This window comes from Blennius ocellaris, assembly GCF_963422515.1.
Source record: "Blennius ocellaris genome assembly, chromosome: 7".
NCBI lineage: Eukaryota > Metazoa > Chordata > Actinopteri > Blenniiformes > Blenniidae > Blennius > Blennius ocellaris.
In genome coordinates, this window is record NC_137656.1 from 20,093,777 (window position 1) to 20,111,314 (window position 17,538).

The following is a 17,538-nucleotide window of genomic DNA, read 5'->3' on the forward strand; positions in this document are numbered from 1 at the left end:
AATGTGGACTGGCTGCAGGAAAGGCGTGCTGGTGCTGATTGTTCGTGACATAATTTGGGGACAAAGTGAGGACTCGGTGGACTGGGAGGTATGGGTGGGGTTGGGATTTTTAATTGTTTTTATTTAAAGTTGACGAAGTGCAAAGACATTTTAATACCGTGCTTTTCCATTTCAGTCAAACTCCTAATGATTTGGCTTTTTTCCGCCGGTTTCTCCTGTCAGGACACAGAACTGATGTTTAACATACACATGTATAATCCCACATATTGCCAGCTGCTACTCAGACACACAATAAATCTTTCTTTATAACAATAGGCAACAGTAAATACTTTCAAGGATTTGGGCAGATCGTTATCATAAACACGAATTCTCAGCCCTAAAAGATGACTGATAGTTTATTGGAGTGATTTTTTTTTTTTTTTTTGGCAGCGCTGTGTTTAGAGTCAGCTCTTTGCTTACAGTATGTGTTTCAGCTCAAACTGAGATCATTCCCTCAAGTCACCGATATCCAAAGATAAATTTGTGAATTTGTTAATGGCTTAAAAGAGACACTTGAATAAGACCGTTATCGCCACAGCGTCACCTTTCCTTGGCGAACGCAAACATGCTGCTAAATGTTGAACATAACAGACGTCACACAACTGATCAAGGTGGATTTCTCCCCGCTTATTGAAGCAGAATGAATGTGAAGCACAACCATATTTGTTTTGCATGTTGGTCACACATGAATGTGGAAAACTCTTTTCATCCTGATCAGAAGCAGATTTGTGAAAAGAGCAAAAGGAAAAAGTTTGGAACCAGAAAGGCTCGAGACATTTAGAAGTTGTGTTACGTTGTAGAAAATCTCTATGATTTAGGATACAGAAAAGTAACAAAAACTATTTTGTCTCTTACAAAAAAGAAAAGAGCCACTGGTCGATTGTCTGCATGCTTTGATTGCTGATTTGCAGATCAACCATTTGAGAGGGATGTTTTTTTTTTTTTTATAGCGGAGGTCTGCCTGAAGCCATTTTAGAGCATTTTAACTTTGGAAACACGAAAACTTAATGTTATGGTGTAATGTTGCTTTAATCGTCGATTCATTTTCTGTGGCTTCTCTATCAGCTGTTAGCAGCGGTCGCTCCTACCGGCAGTAACACTGGGTCTGTTTTCACATGACGGCTGTCCTGGTTAAGTTTACAGCTTTAATAAATATCAAGGGGAGGACAAATTTTATCCAAACCCCAAAGACAGAAATTAATTACAAATATGGGATGATTCTAAACCACGCAGTAATGCAGTGGTGAAACATCTCCTCACAGTGGCCTTTCCATTTCTGAGTTTACAGTTTGTCCTGTCATTATCATCAAGCTTGTAAGTAAAGCCCAATAAGAAGTTCTTTATTGCAATCAGGTGTGTTTCAACTTGTGAAAAGACCTAAAACATATAAAAGAGACTCTCCAGGACCAGGACTGGACACTCCAGGTGTAAACGGTCAATCAAAACAAGAAAAGTTTGCAGTTTTGATCACCAACGCTTGGGTTTTCTCCAGGTACTACAGTGGGATCGCAGTCAAACAAAACAACATACGTTTGAGTTTATTTGATGAGGGATCATTTTTCTGTATTTGCCCTGTGATGCACCTTTTGGCTGCCGAGGACCTTTGAATATAATGAAACCAGTGTTCAGATTAAAGTAAATGATGAGACTAATAAAAGGACAGCAGTGGTTTAAATTTTTTAGTAATACCACTACTTTTCAGAGAATTAACTATAGCTGTAGTCGAACACTAGTTTTCAGTCACTAATGCGACTTAACATAAATGATTTACTCCATTAAAAAAAAAAGACTATTTGAAATATTTCAGTCAGAACTGACCGCAGGCAGCAGGGACGTCCCTCCTACACCTGATTCAGATGAGTGGATGATGGCCGACGGTTTGTCATTCAGTGGAGGGGCTGGTCGCAGTGAGAGAACATCAACCTGGAGAGGCGGGTAAAGCCAGTCAATCAGTTCAGAGTTAAGGCAGGTGTGGTGCGTCTCCTAGCTGCCGTGACCTGCAGCGCTTCACATGACGACCTCTCCCTCCGAGAGACTCCCCACGCCGCTGCTCCTCCTCCTCATGCTTGGCAGATGGAGGCCGGTTCTGATCAGACTCGTGGCAGTGATCTGCGCTCGGTGTGCATCAGCACGCGAGGCCATTCTTGTGGTTAGCGAGTGCAACGACTTCCTCCTGAAGACCGCGCTCGCCGTCACCGCCGGCTTTGCCCTTTGCCTCTCGGTGCTGCTGAAGCTGAACGGGTTCCTCAGGCGGACGCTGGCCGGGATGCGTTTCTCACGGCAGAGCTCGGCCCGGCACGGACCCTCGGGCTGCTCCACCTGGACTTCATCACAAGTCTTTAGAGACAACAGCTGCTCTCTCCTCAGCTGTGGCAGAGGGAAATCTGCGGCGTGGCTTCAGCCAGCCCTGCTGGCCGCTCCAGATCTCTGCCGATTTTCATTTTCCGTCTGGACGACCGGCTTCGCCCTCGCCAGCGTGGCGGCGTCCGTCCTCTCGGCTCTGCGCACCAACGTGAGGCTGAGCGTCTCCACAGTTATGACTTTTTGGAGCTGCATCAGAACACTGCTGTCGATTGCTCAGGCCCTTGGCATGTCTTGTGACCTTTGACCTCACCGCATCTGTAAATATCCTGAATACAATGAGATGGCCGAAGCTGGAAATAACTTGTCAAATTCTAAAAATGACCTTTTACCCAACTTTTTAAATATTTTCAAATGTCTGAACAGTTTAATAAATATTTGATTTTCACCACCAGGCGCATCTTGAATTACTGTGCATCTCATTGAATGATAGGAAACGCCTCAAAGAGAAGTAATTGACACTTTATTGCATCATTTCCACTAATAAATAGTGCCCCACTCCCTCTGGAACCCAACAGATGGTGCCAAGATTCAGTGTCGTGTCCATTTTATCAATGTATCCAACCAAGAAGTCGAGGTTTTCTATCGTGGGTTCTGAAAGTACCGGCAGCAACAACAACATCTAGTTTTTTTTCAAATCCTAATCACTGGCTCAGGAAAAGCTTAATGATGAGAACAGAGCCGCAAACAAATGTGACGTTAAGGCTATGATTGCAAAAGCAAGATAAACATTTTCAAATGCGAGATGGACTTAAAAAGACATGCAGCTCCTACTTGTCGTATGCAAAGCTGTGTGAACAAAAGACGTCTGGCCTTTCTCACACACACACACACACACACAGCTGGCAAGAGACTTTCCTACCCCAGTAAACATCTACGGTGTGACGTAGTGCCATGTGACAGTGTATATACGCTCCCTTTGGGCTTCACTAGGACTCTTTACGTGACACGATCTACAGGCATCAGCACACATGTGGCGACAACAAAATTAGACAGATAGAAAATATATGTTTTGGTTCACAACTGCCAAAGCCATTAGACAAAGTTGGATTGACATTTTCAATGATGGCAACATTCACGTTTCAAACAAAAAAACACCCCAGTAACTTCAATAATGACATAAAAAAAAAAAATCTAACATTCATGAGCTACAGATGGTCCCAATAATGTGATTGCAGCAGTTATGGTGGCAGAGTGTGGGCTGGCAACTGTGCAATTTCTACTTCAGGCTGGTATCTACTAATTACTTCAGTTTGTAGTTTACTGGTGAACCGGAAATGATACGCACAGTCCTCTTTTTTTCCAATCAAACGGCTAAATATACGTAGGCGGCGGTAAACGGTACGAGAAAGCATGTAGAGAGAACAGTAACAGTAACAGTGACCAGGTCCTCAGTAAACAAGCCTGATTCTCATTAAGTGAGCACACCGAGGCCAGCGTCTGAACTCCACAACATGAGATTCAGAGCCGGGACCAGTTGAGAAGACGCTGTAAAGTTGTGCATTTACAAGCTTCTTAAGCAGTCAAACTTCTGATGTTTCGACTTCAGTGTACTCAGGAAAACAAAAGTCAGGAAAGATACTGAGGCAAAAGCTGGCAAATTGTGCGGAAATCATATATATAAGAAATCCATGACCTGTGGCTTGGAATGATTGAAGACTTTGATTTACTTCAACTGTGGAATAAAGACACTTCAGATAACTAGCTGCCAAAGGGGGAAAAGAAACCAACAATCAAAAAAATGCCAACCAAACTACAAATCATTGCAGTGAACCTGTAAATGAGCCAGGCAGGTCTTGAAACAAGACTTGTGTCGGGTCAGCCTGGACATCAGCTACCGGAGAGGCTAATAAGCGCAAATAAACACGGAAGGTTTTGATGCACTCGTGTGAATGAACCCGAGTGATCACTGTCGAGCTGCTACACGCTCACAGACCTCAAATAAGAAGCGTAGGAAGCAGATGGTGGAGTGCCAGCCCAGTCCCCTGCCACCACAGACGAAACAGCAGCACTGACAACTAGATGAACACAATCCAGATTGGAGAAAATAGACGGTGAATTACAGAATGGTACAGAAAAATACACGAGCGCAGAGGGGGGGAAAAAAAAGAAAAAAAGATTGCGTTTAAAAAGAGCAGAGGAACGGCACGTCTCTGGGGTTTTCTTCATCCGGACGCCGTCTTGGTGTCCCGTGTGTCCGCCGGGACGCTTTGCCGCCGTCGGCGTCGGGTGACGGATGGCGTGTTTCACTCTACCGTCACGGACTTGGCCAGGTTTCTTGGACAGTCCACCTGTGTTTAAACAGGACGGCATTATTTCCAACATGACAAACATCGGCCGCGTATAAAAGCAGACAAGCGAGGGCCTGCGCTGATGACTAAACGCCGCTGTCAGGCGATCCGGCACAATTTACCAAACTCTCAACAAAAACACACTTTAATGTGTGAGCCAGTGATTTGGCAGCTTGGCAGCGCTGCTCAGGCTTAGAGTCGAGTTTAAAGAAGAAAACAGAAAAAAAAGAAAGTAGGGCAAGAGTGTGATGGAGCTGAATGTTTGCACTTTGTTTGAAGAGTTTTCGCCGACTCAGCGCTGACATTATTTATAATCTGTACTTGAGTAGATCCGTTTACTTTGACCTTTAACACACTTTAATACAGCGAGTGATTAAAAAAAAAGACACAGCGGCGAGTCGGGTTCTGGTAAGTACACCAAAAACAAACTATTAGAAATAGATTTTTCAATTCTAATGAGAAAATTAAACTGATCAGGTTTAGGTGTGGATTGCAAGGTGGCACTTCGTAGTCATCCCTGAAAATAACAATACTTCCGGTGGATTCAAAGCCTGTCCGTGTGGTTTACATGTTCTCACCTGTGTGTGCATACTTTATAGGTACACAGCCTGTTGTGAATTGTCCGCCGGGATGAACTCCAATTTTAGCAATAAATTAAGAGATTGCGATCTCGAAACCATAAACTGAAGAATCATGACCACAGTCTGGAGAAGCCTTTATGTTAAGCAGGTATACATCACTTTCAACTATTGCGTTATTACAAAAATACTTGGTTCCTCGTGGATGGGAGTTGGGGACACTGATCTGCACTGAAGACGCTGCATGTTTAATCTCAGCTGAACTCTGGTGTGTTTGCCAACGGAACAGTTCAGTAGAACACGGTCAGATAAGCAGGGACACAATAACTCAACCTCCCTTTTTCTTCCTATTGCACAATCCTTTTTTTTCTCCTGAATTTATTAACTTCATCCTGTAAACCTGTGGATTTCCTTCTTATCACAGTGAGCGGCATGTAAACACTCACGGGTGGAAATTGAAATCATTAGTTTCACTTAGAGCTGAAAAAAAAAAAAAAATCTATATATATAGTCCGGTATCAGACGAGACAAAGCTCGTTTTAGAAACCTCTTTCTGTTTACGAGCTGCTGCCGAGCCTGAGGGGACGGGTACTTACATCGTAACCCCGGAGCACAGCGAGGTGGAAGGACAGCAGCTGCAGGGGGATGACGCTCAGGACGCCCTGCAAGCAGTCCACACAGTGAGGCACTTTGATGTTGTGGCTGGAGTTCTTGATGGTTTCGTAGTCGTCTCTGTCACAGATCACGATGGGACGACCCTGGGGGGGGGGGGTCAAAAAGAAGGCTTTCAATGTCACTGGCGTGGGAGTCGCATAAAAGTCGAACTCTAAAAGATTCCCGTCTTTCAAATTTAATCCCTCGGCTGATTTTCACACCTCTTAAAAGCCCATCTGCTGCAGGTTACAGGCAGTGGTGATGTCACGTCCACCCAGACACTCCCCCGTGTTTACTGGGGTGAAGGAGCAGAGGCGCGGCACCGACGGAGCCGTGAAAATTAACCTAACATGCAAAACCTGCTTTGGTCGTCGAGGTTGTGAACTTGTTCACGCCGACGGCGGAAAAAAAAGTGTATTATTCTAAAATACATTTGATGACAAAATGAACATGGAACAGGCCTCATCGCTGGACAACTGCCACGTTCAAGAAAAATAAAGCAAGAGCTACCACAGGACTTTGTATTTTTCTTTGTAACCATGATCACCAGATCTTTTTATTTTTTTTTGCTTTTAAATTCAGTCTGTATTCTACTGATGTACCACAGCGGTTTCTCAAATGGGCGCAATCAAATCATTACAACCACCTAAAACCTTGACAGAGCTCCTCCGTTCACTCACTAAGTGACATAAGATTAACTGATGATTGGGACCGAGACATGCAGCAGTAATGGCTTGTCATTTGACACCAGCCTCATAGTTTCACAGAAACCTTGGGAGATTCCTAAAACATCTGGTTCACGATATTATTTGACTCTTCATTCACATCAAAATACAAGAAAGTGGGGAGAAAAAAAGCACTAAACCCTCTGAAAATGTATGATCTCTCTCTCTCTCTCTCTCTCTTTTTTTTATGCTTTACCTGGCGGGCAACGATCTGCTGCAGGGCGTTCTGACATTTGGTGTAGGTGTGGTCTCTCATGATGATCATGATCACTGGCATGAGTTTATCCACCAGCGCCAACGGACCGTGTTTCAGCTCTCCAGCCAGGATGCCTTCTGAATGCATGTAGGTGATTTCCTTGATTTTCTACACGGGAAGACATCAAGCCAGAAACGATACAGTCCAATACAATCTGATAGGGAAGTAAAATGTAAATTCTCAGGAGCGCGTTGTTTAACATGACTCAAGAATGAAATTCTAAATACATTTTTTTCACCATTTCTGTTTAGCTGGTCACACCAGAAATGAGAAAGTAAATCAGATTAAACGAATGTTAAAATAAAAAAAATTAAAAAAAGTATCTGCTCACCAGCGCTCCCTCCAGGCAGGTTGCATAATGGTAGCCTCTGCCCATAATAAGCACACTCTTCTGCTGGTACAGCTCTTGCGCCAACTTCTGGATTTCATCGTCCAAACTCAAGACCTCCTTAATCAGATCTAACGCAGACGCAGAAAACGAGCATTGAGGCTGATTGGAAGCAACAAAACTTTAAAAACACAAGGCACCATTGTGAGCTCCGCTGTGTCAACACAGTGAGGACCTGGACTCGATCCGTTTATATTGGAAGGCAGGGAGTGGCAGGCGTTCCTCATTGTTTTACCATGAGGGGACATGCCATCATGTGCCTTAGATCCAGAGAAGCATGCGAGCCCCTCCAGCCAAAAGCTGCGGCAGCGAGAACGTAGAGGATTGATCCTCCTCTCGTCGGTGAGCTTCCTCGTCCAGGAAAATCATTAAACAAATATTCAAGCAGGCCTTTGATGTACTCTATTTTTGCAATGTAAGCCGCTTCTCATTCAGCGTCCATATGAAGCTTTTATACGTCAAGTCAAGTTTATTTATATGATCACATTCATACACAACATATGTTGACCGATGGCCCTGAGAGATGAGGATTTCCTTGGATGAACCGCAATAGGTTTGGCTTGGATTACCTGGAAGCACTTTCAGGCCCTGGATTATCTCACGGCGTCTGGGCTGCACGGAGATCCTGTCGTCGCACATCAGCAGCGCAAACATGATCAAGGCCACGAACTGGCTGGTGTAGGCCTGCAGAGGGGAGCCACATCAAGAGAGAAAGTGTCTTTGATTACCGATAGCATTAATTTCATAGGTTACATTAGGAAGTATGAAGTTTCTGTTGGCTTTCATTGTCATTGATCATTATCCAAGTGTCCAGCTGCTCAAAAACATACATTTTGTTATATTATCTATATATAAAACCCAAGAAGTTGCAACCAAACCCTTATTCTCTTCTGGAGAATTGTGCTTTTCTCCAGTAGATAATCATAAAAGAAAAAGAAGACACGTGTATATTCCAGGCAGAGCAGTACTGTTCAGTCAAGGCAGTGCTGCTTAATCTCAAAATCTTTGGCGAACACAGAGATTGATGTTATGAAGCTCACGCTCTCAGACCATGCTGAAAATGTCGGGGCTCACAACTTCAACGTGTCAGAGAGTCTGTGCCTGCCGTCACCGCCGCTCCCTCTCCTCTCCCCCTCTGCCTTCATCTGGAAGCATGTTTGGACGCCTTCCATGCCCATTTGGGAGATTTAATCAGTGTTTGAATGAAGCCAAGTCAACTCACAGGACCCTTCAGACTCAGAATTGCCCATATGTAGGGCCAAGAAAACTGCTACAAACGATTTGCACCGAATGGTTTTTCTTTTTTTGCTTTTTCATGCACAGGGTTGTGCATGACAAAACTTTTGAGTCAGCTCAGATGTGGCAACGTATTTATTCCACATCACAAACTGCCGTTTCAATATGTTTTCATGGAGAAAATACAAACTCCGAGTCTACAGAAGTGACAACACCTTCACATAGCCGACATGGCATGAAGGTTCACAGAATACAGAACTGACGAGTGGCTTAAGACGGTATGTTAATTATTACACGACACATACAACGAAAGAAAGTTTTCTTCCTTTTCCCCACCAGCCAACACTAAATTCTAATTAGCCGAAAACCGAGGTCTCGACGATCAGTTTGAAGTCATTCGGCACTTGGGTGCGATACGTGTGTTCCAGTCATTCGACGAGCCGGGTTGTAAATCTGAAGCATTTGGTTGAGGTGGGTGTGTGGCCCAGCAAGCCAAGCAGTAAATGGTGGCGTCTCCGAGGCGTGCTCTGGTGCTTTGGAGCAGCACGAGAGTTGCTGAGCCAAGCCCAAGGGCCGGGGCACAGAGACCTGCTCCTCTCTCTCTCTCTACATGCTCACAAACTTTCTTTCCTCCTTTCTGAGTCCCAGCTGGCAAATGTTTTTAGCTATAAGGTTTAGAAGGAGGAGAAGCATTAAAAAAAATAACCAAGTGTCTTAGCTTTACATAAGGCAAGATGAGAATATCAGGCCTCCTCAGCTCCCTGTGGGACCAGAGGACAGCGTCGGCATCCAAAGGCCGGATAAGACTTGCAATGGAGTTTTCATCTGGAATTCATTCATTGTTAGAGGGCGTTCGTTTAGGAACGGACACAACAAACTGGGACCAGAATGACGCAGATCTGAAACCTGCCATCATGAGATTGTCCGTGTTGAATCCTGCAGCACAACACGTTATCTTTAGGGGGGGAAAGAGGTGTCGTGTAGAACGGATTCTGCCACATGGGATTGATCTCGCACAGTCCAAAGACATCAAGTATGAGCATGGCGAGGCAACTCAACTCCACTTGCCAGTATTTTGCGACAAAAACAATACAGTGGCAAAAATGAATGCCTGCACCAAATATTAAAAAGAGGCTTGAATATGTAAACATGGCGGACTGAATATATGGCAGAGACCATAAATCTGTAATCAGTTAGGAAAAGAAATATAGTACAGAAGTTTAATGAGGCAGAGAAAAAGCAGGAAGGTTCTTCAGAAATGTAGTTGAAGCTTCGCAGTAGCACGCTCTATACAATCCTAGCATGAGGGTTGCACAGTTCTGGACTATTGTAATGTGAGTAATGCAATAGAGAGGCAGAAGTACAAATGATCAATGGGTCTGCCATCACTGTTGTCACATCATGTCAGTTCTGCACATTTAGAGTAGTTGATTGAACTAATGTGGGCAAAAAGTAAAGGCTAAAAAAAGGAGGTGGCTCGGTTGTTGGATCAGATCTTCTAACAATCTGACTGATGATGTGATAATGCATCATAAATGAAGTCCATTTGGCTGTCGCCATCGTCAGGAGCACTACAGTTTCAGATTCCTATTGAGGATTTGTGAACAAAATGTCTGTCACATTACTGAAACTTGAATTTCAAGACACTGCTTGTTCGGGTTTCTTATAATCCTCTAAGTTGGTGTTTGATAAAGCCATTATGGTTTCTAACTTCCACAGGCTGCGTTAGCGACACACCTAATGGTTGCAGGAGAGTTTACCTTGGTACTGGCGACTCCAACCTCTGGCCCGGCATTGATGTGAACCCCACAGTCAGTCTCCCTGGAAATGGAGCTGCCCACTGTGTTGGTGATGCCCACAGTCAGAGCCCCCCTCTCTTTACAGTAGCGAAGGGCCATTAGGCTGTCAGCGGTCTCCCCTGCAGGGTTGGCAGACAGAGAAAGCATTGCAGTTAATTTGATGTAAAAATTGTGGCAATAAAACAATCTCATATATTGGATTTGTAGGAAACTGCTTCTGCGCCACACAGGCCTCCGAGTTCAGACTGCATCTTAGGAGAAACCACAAACCCACAACTGAAGACATGGACACACACAAGGTTTTTTTTCAATTCTTTTTTTTGGTCCCCGGGTTGGAAAACCCAACCCGATAAAGCGTCAACGCCACTGACAGAGAGATGAATCAGAAGTGCCAGAGTGGCTCCTGCAGTCAAGACAGCAGAATACAAAGCGGGAAGTCGAGACTTCAGATTAACTCCAGATGACATCCGGCTGCACACCTGACTGACTGATAAAGAAGCAGACGTCGTCTCTGAAGACGGGTGTGTTCCTATCCAGGAAGTCGCTGGCCAGCTCCACCATGACGGGCAGCTCGGTGAGCTCCTCCAGGACCTGGCGGGTCTGAGAAAGCAACAGAGGACAGCTCAGTATAAACCGAGGACAGCGAAATGCTTGTAGAAAGATGCTACTCACCGCTACTCCGGCATGGTAGCTGGTGCCACAGGCGATAAGGATTAGTCGCCGACACCTCTGAATCTCTTTGATGTGATCCTTCAGTCCACCGAGCGTCACTGTGAAGCACGGCGGACAGTTAATCCATCATTCTGCTCCATTATTTTATACCTCATTAAAGAAGATCTCTGAAGAGAGCCGAGAAAGGAAGGTTTAAATCATCACCGACAAGGTGCACGTGCATACAGAAGAAAGAAAGTATGCAACTCTGCTGAATTATTCATGCAGAATGAAGAAATGGAGGCTGCACATCTGAATGCAGTGGGATGAGTTTCTCTTCAGTGGAGTACTGAGCTAAAGGTAATTTCACGTGCACTTCAGCTCAATCGCACAGACGTAAATGCAGGAACAGTGAGGACGGCATCTGTTTAAACTTTCAGGAGCAGTTCAAATCTTGGCGACCCCACAAGTTTGGGAAGAAGTAAAAGAGGTTATTGCTTCACTGCTCCAAAGGGGAGACAAAAAAACAAAAAAAACCAAGAGGACGCCTCTCTAACCTGAGTTGTCGTCGAAGTTCACTCTCCCTCTCATGGTGTTCACCACAGACTCTGGTTGTTCAAAAATCTCCTTCTGCATGAAGGAGCTGTAGTTTCCTGTGGTGGGAAGGTCAGGTATTAGGGAATCATTGCAAACACTTGTGGAGTATAAATAAAGTGGGAGCCAAGATGAGTTTGTCTGAGGAAAAACCTTGTTGACCCACATTAAGTTCTTAACAAATGCGATCTGAAAGCTGGAGAGTGAACGGCCTCTTTTACAGCGTTTTACCAAATAACAAGGCTTTTTCTGGCACGGAGAGGTGGGGAGTAACAAATGTTTGTGGTGCATTAATAACACATTTGAAGGCACAAGATACGCCATCGCACAAATTATATAAAACCAACAAGACACATTGGGGAGATTCGGTTCTCCAATCAATCACAAACGGTGAGCGTGAAAAAGGAGAGCGCTGCACGGCCCGCCTATGATGGCAATTTGGGTCAAGCAAATTAGGTTATTCAGCAGAAAGGCCCCAGAAAATAAGGAGGAGGAGGAGAGAGGCTGAGTAATGACAGGACCGCAAAGGAATGTCAAGCACAGCCAACATTAGCTTACTACTGCCATCTGCTGGACAACCAAACCCAAAAACTAAATTAGAAACAAACCTAGAACTCGTCAATTATGACTAATAACAGACTCCTGCTGAACCAGTTTTGATCACAATGTGAAATACGAGTTAAAAAGTGTAAGTGATGAAAATATTGGCCCAGCCTGGTCATTAAATACTACTTTGATTCCACCGGTTCATCTCCTCAGGCCAGCTGTTTCTAAGTGTCGTACCAAAACATTTTGATCCAGCTTAATCTGAGTTAGATTACACTTTGCTATCAATTCTGTTGCAAATCGTTGATGCTTTTGTTCTGCTTTGTCCACCTGGACCCATTTAAATTTGGTTTCAAATTCACTCAATTTTAACAATTGTTGCTATTATTTCAAGTCCACATATTGTTTTTGTTAAATCTGCAATCTATAAGGAATCTTTTGTAAGATGCAATCCAGACAAAAAAAAAAAGGTCCCAGTTGGAGCTGTAGACATTTGGTGATAGGCATGAAAACATAAACCATATAATTGATTTATTGGTTAACGAAGAATCGCCTCTCATTAGGGAACAAAAACAAGGTTTTACTACATCCTGAGTGCACATAAAGTCCTCTTCAGCAGAGGGTGTGTGAGGGCGAGAGTCAGGGGTCATTTAAACAGCAGTGTTTTCACCGAGGAAGCAACTGAAGTGGAAAGGACTGGATAATAAAAACGTCTGCCCCGGGGCTCAGCGACAGAAGCGAATAGACATTTATTGTGACACGCACAAAAAACAAAACAAAAAAAAAAAAACAGGGTTCAACACAAAATTACAAGGAAGAGTACAAATGATACATTTGCAAAATATGGCCACGAGCGAAAATATGTCAGGGGGACGTGAAGACGAGAAGCTGACCCTCCACTCACCCTTCATGATCTGCTGCAGCTCCATCTGCAGGGTCTGGATGGCGCGAGCCGGGTAGTCGCCGACCCTGCGCTTCATCCTGTGGATGGACAGCCGGCCGTCCGTCACAGCGGCCACGTCGTCGTCCTCCAGGAAGATCACACGGTTCGTGTGCTCGATCACCGCACTGTCACGAGACCACATCAGACCTTTTGCTTTATGCTCGCCGACGTGAACAAAACCGGAGCGCAGGTTTCACGGAGAATCTCTGTACACCGCAGAAGGTCGAGGCGAAGACGCAGGTATCCGCTTACCTTGCGTCGGAGGCAAAATAGTACTCCACAGCTTTCTCATCCACGGGGAAAAGGCAGGTGTCCTGGTCCGGCCTGGGCAGGCCACTGCAGCTCTTCTTATCTTTACCAGCTGGGAAATGAGAAGAAAAAAAAGAAGAACCAAAACCTGAGTCCCACTCCTCCGGAGGAAGTCCAGTGGATGAATGAAATCAGACACACGAACTCCAATTACAAGAGCGGTAGAGCACAGGGATGTGATCGGTGGACAGCTTGTGATCACTGCGCACTCCAATCAGCAGAGGACTTCCCCTCCTGCACACAACAACACAAAAATCACTTATGTTACACCACATTGTAAACAGAGGACTATTTGATAGATTTCTGGAGGCAAAAAAAAAAAAAAAACACATAGAAAATACATCTAACTTTAGGAAAAAGAATAATACAGCTGGTCAAACACTAAACTTTAACCAGAAATAATTGTTTTCATATTCATACAAGCATGCCGTCATTTATTCATCAGCGTTGGAAGAAAATTTCTTTTAGGACTTCAAACAAAAAAAACTAAAAAACCAACACTGTGATTAATGAGAGGAAAACAAAGCGTCACGAGCGTCACCTTGTGCCAACTGCCTCTCCGGGATAATGGACACTTTTGAAGACCACTGCAAAAGCTCCTTCCTGCCAGGATGAAGAGCAAACATGTCAGATGGGCTCTTTCGTCTCATTACCTCACTCACGGCGGTGGGCATCGCCGAGTCCTCACCAGCTGCTGGGTCACGCGCTCGACCAGAACGGCAAAACTCATGTCGTCACTCTCCCGGTTGTCGTACATGTACTTCACCAGCTTGGCGATGGACTCTGTATCCGTCTCCGACTCAAATTCGTAGCCTTTGCTCTCCTGCGGAGATGAAGTCTCTAATAATGTTAAATCATGTTGGGTTTTTTTTTTGGGGGGGGGGGGTTTCCAGAGAAAAAATATGCTCACCAAGAATTTCCTCAGATCTTTGTAGTTGGTGATGATCCCGTTGTGAATGACGATGAACTCTGAAATGAATGAATGAAAATATCAACAAGCCGTCTCGGTACAGGCACACGGGTGGATTCAATTGACTGCACACATTAGAGTACAAGCAAAACGCCGAGCTGTGCTGAGCGTGTTTTATTTGCTCTCTTCGCCACGACTCACCGTTGGACTTGTCCGATCTGTGTGGGTGGCTGTTGACGGGGCTCGGTTCGCCGTGCGTGGCCCAGCGGGTGTGAGCGATGCCCAGGTGAACGTCAAACTCCACGTCCAAGTCCATGTCCTGCTGCTCTGCAGAGCACAAAGCACGGGACACACTTAAGACTCCCAACGCCACCACACTGCTATAATTGTTCTATTTTCATACTTCCGCATTCGCCGATACATTTACATTGTTCCACTTCATTTCATTGTTACGTCTCTCTCTTTTGTATTGCCTGTACAGCATTCCTTTTCATCCAAGAAATAAGTTCTCCGAATGGAGACATTCTTTAAGCCGCAATCTTGTCGCATTCGATCGCAGACACTGTGTTTGTTAAGTGAATGTATGATCTTCAACTTACTGTGGATTTCCTCATCGAGAGCCTTGACTTTGCCACGTTGCTTAATCAGCTGGATGGACTTTGCGTTTGACTCCCACTCCTTCACGTTCCCCCCGTCGATGCCCACGCCTGGCGAGGAAAACACAACAAGTGATAACATATAACGAGACTTTGAATATTAGCTTGTTGAACCAAAAACAGTATTATGATGCTGTTATGACTCTCCTGTGGTATTAAACTTTTGCAGACAATAACCCCTTCAGATCTGAGAGACTGGAGTGGAACAGCTCATCTAACTGGGCAAAATGAGGACTGCTCAATAATCCAGTTGTGGTTTGTGTCCATTAGAAGAATCCATCATCAAAGAACACAGTGAAAGTCATTTTTACGCTGCGTTATTTCTGTTTTAATCAGATCGATAAGACGATGAAGATAAAAGCGATAACAAGCATGACTGTTCTCAGTCTCACCGGCTGAGTCGTAGCCTCTGTACTCCAGACGTCGCAGACCTTTGAGCAGGATCTCAAGGATCTCGCGGCGAGTCCTTGGCACATGGTAGTTGAGATATGCAAAGATTCCTGGGAAGAAAAAAAAAAAAAATCAGGCCAACAAAATCATTCCATTGAGTGAAAGCACATAATCAAATGAACTGCGAGCTGTTTTTTTTGCTTAGATGAACACATTGTTGTGCCAATAGCTTTTAACCAGCAGTTTAAAAAAAAAATTCAATACTAGTTGGGAGAGTGATCCAACAAGTCTTACAAGAGCTTTCAACGAGATCAACACAGAGCCACCGACAAACAAATGCCTTTGACAGAACACACATTAGAGGAATATTTTGAATCACCGACACGGCTAATAATCCCATCTCGCCTCTTGTTTATCTTTAGTAATCCAAGACTGTTGATGTACCTTTCTCCCACTATAATTTTATGTAGTACAATTTCAGGTTTATATGGTAATCACATAAGTCTTGAGATTGTGTCGAGCATCTCTAAGCAAGTAGTAAATGGGAATAAAGATGAAGGACAGAAACATGTGTCCATCTTAAGAGATTTATATTACAAAGGACAGAAAATTACACATACATTTGCTTTATTGTATCACAATTACAAATATCCAAGAGAGAGGCCCCGTTTCAAAACACTTTTATTCTCATAGGTTTAGAAAATGTAAACCATTTAGTCCAGTTGTTGACGGCTTATAAATCAATGGTGATCTTGTTCCATCTGATGGATCTCTCCAACTCTCCACTTCATGTTCAGGAAGAAAACAACAACAACACAGTATTCATAAGATCGTTGACATTTCCTATATATTGTGCAGGAAGTGTGCCATTAACAAATATGTTAGAAGATCTGTTAGTATGACCCTGGGGTGTTCTTCCCCCCCCCCCCCCCCCCCCCACTGCTCTTGTCAGTGAGTTCTGTGTAATGACTAAATGACCTTTAACACCACTACAAAGCAATGACAACTCATACGTCACGGCTGGCATCTTACCATTAAAGTCCCTTTAATAATCAGCACTACCTCCTGCAGTCATCAGGTAATTTATCATCTTCCACATGCTGGAAGGAGTGAAGCTTTAACCAACCAAGGCAGGGAAACCCAAACAACAAGCCGAACATGTTTGAACATGAAACAAGTTTAATGCTAATGAAGCAGACTTGTTTAACCCGGACTGGATGATGGAGGGAGGCAGTGATCAGGGAGACACTGCAAAAAAAACCCAAGTTCTATATTTATCAGAAGAATAGATAACACTGGCTCAAGACACGGGTATTATTAGCGGCACGTTTGATTGTGAAAACCAAAAATGCCACCTGGTCTATCGGGTCTGATTGGTATTATGAGATTGCGTTGACAGTGACGGAAGCCAGAAGTGTTCGCCATCAGTGACACAGGCAGGGCAGAACAACACACACCGGGACACGGACAAACAAACCATGTCAGCGACACTTCTTCCCCCCAAAAATCCACCTGACTGGAAGAATAGTAGACCCAAGCCGCTATACCCAGAGACAGAACACTGCCAGGTGGTACTGCTGGTTCTATTTTAACACTATAGTCGAGACAAAACGACTGAATAATGTGATTTAAACCCAGACGGATGTTAGCTCGGAGCAAAGTTACACGGTAATGTCACCAGACAGACACTACATGAGCTCCCGAGCATTAAGCAGAAGAAAGAAATTCTGCAGATTGACATTTATTATTAAGTAAAGTGAGAGTTTCCACAGTGAAACAGTCACAGATATATATATTTAGCGCGCTAACAGCATCAGCTAGTCAAACTCCTGTTAGCCACCCGGAGCTCATTTCAAACGTGCACCGCCAACAACGCTGTTCCAGCCAGGATCCACTGCATGTTCTCTAAATAGGAGGGGAAAGCAGCGTTTTTCCTGAGAATGTAGTCGGTAGAGAGCGAGTCCTTGTACTCACCACACATGACTGCAGCTCGGATGTTTCGGCTACTGGAGGAGTTCGGCTGTTCTGCTGGGAACGCCTGTCAGTAAGCCCCGCCCCCTCTGCAGTTCCATTGAATCACAGCCAGCCACCTTCCGCCGCGGCGTGTTCTGATTGGCCGAGAGGCCCGTCAATCACACGTCACCTTCGAGACGCAGGCACTGGCCTGACGTGGCATCAGGATGTGGTGACGAAGATGATGATGATGATGATG

At 44.5% G+C, this 17,538-nt stretch overlaps 1 protein-coding gene across 1 annotated transcript; it reads right to left on the bottom strand.

Annotated features, from left to right (window-relative positions):
• Window positions 1–2,841: 2,841 nt before the first annotated feature.
• On the bottom strand, window positions 2,842–17,324 carry LOC308132569 (glutamine--fructose-6-phosphate aminotransferase [isomerizing] 1). Its single transcript, XM_080499712.1, has 19 exons — window positions 17,301–17,324; window positions 15,329–15,436; window positions 14,880–14,987; window positions 14,482–14,607; window positions 14,281–14,339; window positions 14,059–14,193; window positions 13,912–13,973; window positions 13,525–13,604; window positions 13,314–13,422; window positions 13,023–13,186; window positions 11,536–11,631; window positions 11,000–11,097; window positions 10,807–10,927; window positions 10,289–10,446; window positions 7,862–7,976; window positions 7,236–7,363; window positions 6,845–7,012; window positions 5,866–6,027; window positions 2,842–4,691 (listed from the first exon to the last, which is right to left on the bottom strand). Exons 1-19 carry the CDS (start codon window positions 17,305–17,307, stop codon window positions 4,647–4,649), a joined length of 2,049 nt encoding a protein of 682 aa, XP_080355838.1. The 5' UTR covers window positions 17,308–17,324; the 3' UTR covers window positions 2,842–4,646.
• Between the last annotated feature and the right edge of the window lie 214 nt (window positions 17,325–17,538).

Coding starts and splice junctions, on each gene's coding strand:
- LOC308132569 (XM_080499712.1), bottom strand. Junction 14,194..14,280: donor AAGATCTGAGGAAATTCTTG/GTGAGCATATTT, acceptor TCATCTCCGCAG/GAGAGCAAAGGCTACGAATT. Junction 11,632..13,022: donor GCTGCAGCAGATCATGAAGG/GTGAGTGGAGGG, acceptor TTCCCACCACAG/GAAACTACAGCTCCTTCATG.